This window comes from Mustela putorius, unplaced genomic scaffold, assembly GCF_011764305.1.
Source record: "Mustela putorius furo isolate JIRA1106 unplaced genomic scaffold, ASM1176430v1.1 tig00003858_pilon_pilon_pilon, whole genome shotgun sequence".
Classification (NCBI taxonomy): Eukaryota; Metazoa; Chordata; class Mammalia; order Carnivora; family Mustelidae; genus Mustela; species Mustela putorius.
Genome location: NW_025422010.1, coordinates 10,802,566 through 10,805,896, shown reverse-complemented (window position 1 = coordinate 10,805,896; position 3,331 = coordinate 10,802,566). Strand labels below are relative to the sequence as shown.

Below are 3,331 nucleotides of genomic sequence, written 5' to 3'. Positions count from 1 at the left end.
CATTTTAATTCAAGAAAGAGTGTGTTGAAGGAGGGAGGAAGAGGGGAGAGAGAGATTGATTGGTTGGTGTGTTCCAGGGAGGTGATCCACACTGCTCTTCAAGGACAACGGGCACCCCGTGCTAACCTTACTAAGGCAGCCACTCGAACACGTAAAGCGTGTCTTATTCCATCCAGAAGCCCAGAGTGAAGCAGAGGACCGCAGAGCGTCTCTGGTTGAAATGAGCATGGCGGGGTCTGGGCCCCTTCATCCTCTCCTCACGGAGTCACCTGTGACAAGCGCCGTGCAGAAACCTTAACCCTGGGGGAGGACTGCAGGTGTCCAGGCTCCTCCCATGACTTTTTCACAACTGTGCAACTCATCAAAGTTTGAAAACAGGTGTGCGCCATATCATCTGACCATCGCGGCTTCAGAAACAGAGCTCTGTCACTAGCGTTCATGAAGCTCACGGTTACTCTGAAGGGATCTGGATGAGTTCCCGTGGCCACGCACACAGTCTGGCCCTTGCACGGTTGGCTTTCTTTCTCCACTTTGCTGCTTTTTGGGGGTGGGCTGCTTTATCACCTGCTCAGCTCCCATATCCAAGAAAAGCTGAGAAGGCTAAGTTAGGTGCAGCCTCCCCGTGACCTCTTTGCACACACACCAGGCCAATAAAACTGGGGCCGAATGACAGTGACAGCTGCCTTGTGGCAGTCAGAGGGACTTGAGCGGTTCAGTTCCGCAGTCTCAGGGACGAGCGTATCATTACAGTCCGGCTGTTCTGAGAGAGGCCACCTAAACCCACCCTCGGGGCTGGACCACGGCGGGACGGCTCGGGTCCCTGCAAGGCCCTGCTGAGACCCCTCTGTGAGCTTCCTGCCAGCAGCAGCTCAGCCTTCGGCAGGTGGGGACCCCCTCCCAGCCTCTCCAGAGGCCAGTGAGTGGAAAGGAAGGAAGATGGGAGCCAAGCAGTCAAGGGCTTGCTGCAGGGACAAGGGCCCCAGGGGGATGGTCCTGCTCCGAGGGAGGCAGCCCTTCTCCTCGTGGGACGACAGTCTGCTCTCGGGAAAGGACCCCCGGGCTCTGCTGAAGCGGGGCATGCGTCACGTCAGCTTCAGCCTGGTCACCAAGGGCATGACGGACGTCCCCGACTTTCTGTGGAGCTTGTCTGAGGTCCAGAAGCTCAATCTGTCTCACAACCAGCTCAGGGCTCTCCCGCCCGATGTGGGGAAGCTGAGCCGGCTGGTGGTCTTGAACCTCTGCGGGAACCGCCTGCGGAGCCTGCCCCGGGAAATCAGCCTCCTCAAGTGCCTCAAGGTCCTGTTCGTGAACATGAACTGCCTGACCGAGCTGCCCGCCGAGTTGAGCGCTTGCAGAAGCCTGGAGGTCCTGAGCTTGTCCCACAACTGCCTCTCCCAGCTTCCCGCCAGCTTCGCCGACCTCTCCAGGCTGCGAAAGCTAAACCTGAGCAACAACTACTTCGCTCACATCCCCGTCTGCGTGTTTGCGCTGAAGGAGCTGGATTTCCTGCACGTGGGTTCTAATCGCCTGGAAAACATCGCCGAGAGCATTCAGTGTCTGGCCAGTCTGCAGATCTTCATCGCCGAGAGCAACAACATCCACTCCTTCCCGCGGTCGCTCTGCCTGCTCACCAGCCTGGAGCTGCTGAACTTGAACAACAATGACATCCAGACCCTCCCGGACGAGCTCTACCTGCTGTGGAGACTGGGGCGGATTGCTTGGAATCCCATGGACAAAGGGCTCCACATTTCCCATAACCCGTTGTCCAAGCCTCTGCCGGAGCTGGTGGAGGGGGGCCTGGAGATGCTCTTCAGTTACCTGAAGGACAAAAAGCACAACTGACTGGGCCGCAGAGGCATGGTCCGGCGCCAGCTCATGGACACCTGTCCCCTGGGTACTGCTCTGGTCTCAGCTTTCTGCTCTAGCCGTTCATGTTGGTCAGTGCTTACGTTCAGATTTGCCGAGTGGTATGGAACCCTCATTCTATGGAGGTGTTTCCTTTGACCTCTGTGTGTGCCTAAGAAGCCCCCTGATGTGATGTTCATCTCATCCCAAACATAAATGGAAACAGGTCTTCGGTTTTCTCTGAAGAGAAACCATTCTGATTCTTCCGATGCGCCGCGGGATTCAGCCCTTGGAAGAGTAGGCAGCAGGTCTGATCGATGGAACTCAGAAGTCAGGTATTTGCTAAGGATGTGCTGTGGGCCAAGTATGGTATGAGACACTAACACCATCTGGTTTCAACCCCTGAACTGGCAGGCGGCCGTCAGAGAGCTGCAGTGAGGAGTGCTCCTAGGTCAGCCTCGATCAGACGTTACTGGGGACCAAAGAGCAAGCTGGAGGACTGCTCTGCTGGCAACGACCGCGTCGGGCAGAGCTTCCCCACCCCGAGTTCTGGGGGAAACAATCATAAGAAATCTGTCTCTAAAATGACTGTAGAGCAACACTCCAGCTGCTTATGTTTACGTCTGCTGGTGAGTGACAGGAATAGCATGATAGCTTTCAGATAATAAATACAACTGTTTTTAATGCACAGTTTCAACCTTCTTTTCCAATCCTCGGGTACCCACTGTCATATCCCTGAGCTTTTCCAAAGACACCAGCCGATGGTTAAATCAGCCAATTCTATTTTCTCTTCTCCCTTACTAGATTCGCCCTCTCAGGGGTGAGGCTAATAATTGGGGGAGAAAATGGCCAAATGGCAGGAAGGAGGAAGTAAGGCACAGGCAAGTCACACGCAGAAGAGTAATTACCCTTTTCACATTCAAAGGAGGGTAATATTTGCCACTTCGCTTTTGCATGTGGACATTTAAAAAAATGAGTTTGGTGACATTTAAAAGCTCTTTGGACAAAAGGCTCTGTAAAAATATTAAGTTTGTTTTGTTTTTAATTCTTAGAGTACACAGCTGTTAGTTAAAGGTGGACATTCGGGTGAGCAATTACAGAGTTTCTGCTGCCAGGGTTGCTGGGTCTTACTGCTGTCAGCAGCCAAGAACCCCTAAGACAGGACTATTTATTCAGAGGTAAAGAAATTCCAAAGAAAATATGGCAGTGAAGAAAGGGCAGTCCCTTCAGATCAATGGAGAGCCAGCCAAATGCTCAGGTTTGGGGGATGATTTCTCTACAGAGTATACCAAACAATATCAGGACTTGGGATTTGCAGTTGCTGGAAGGCTTGCCTAATTTCTTAACACCCTTAGTTTAATTTAGTTAAACTTAGGTTTCTCAGCACCTTCTGCACACTGGACACTGGGCTGGGAGTTCAAAAGGAGCAGCGCCCCGTTGCTTCTACCAAGAAACTCATGGTCTGGTGACAGAGATAGACCCACAT

At 53.0% G+C, this 3,331-nt stretch overlaps 1 protein-coding gene across 1 annotated transcript; it reads left to right on the top strand.

Annotated features, from left to right (window-relative positions):
- The first annotated feature begins 679 nt into the window (after positions 1 to 679).
- On the top strand, positions 680 to 2,713 carry LRRC30 (leucine rich repeat containing 30). Its single transcript, XM_013051391.2, has one exon. It carries the CDS (start codon positions 937 to 939, stop codon positions 1,840 to 1,842), a length of 906 nt encoding a protein of 301 aa, XP_012906845.1. The 5' UTR covers positions 680 to 936; the 3' UTR covers positions 1,843 to 2,713.
- Positions 2,714 to 3,331: the final 618 nt, after the last annotated feature.

Bases quoted from the DNA above. Each gene is read 5' to 3' on its own strand.
- LRRC30 (XM_013051391.2), top strand. From the start codon at position 937: ATGGGAGCCAAGCAGTCAAGGGCTTGCTGCAGGGACAAGGGCCCCAGG.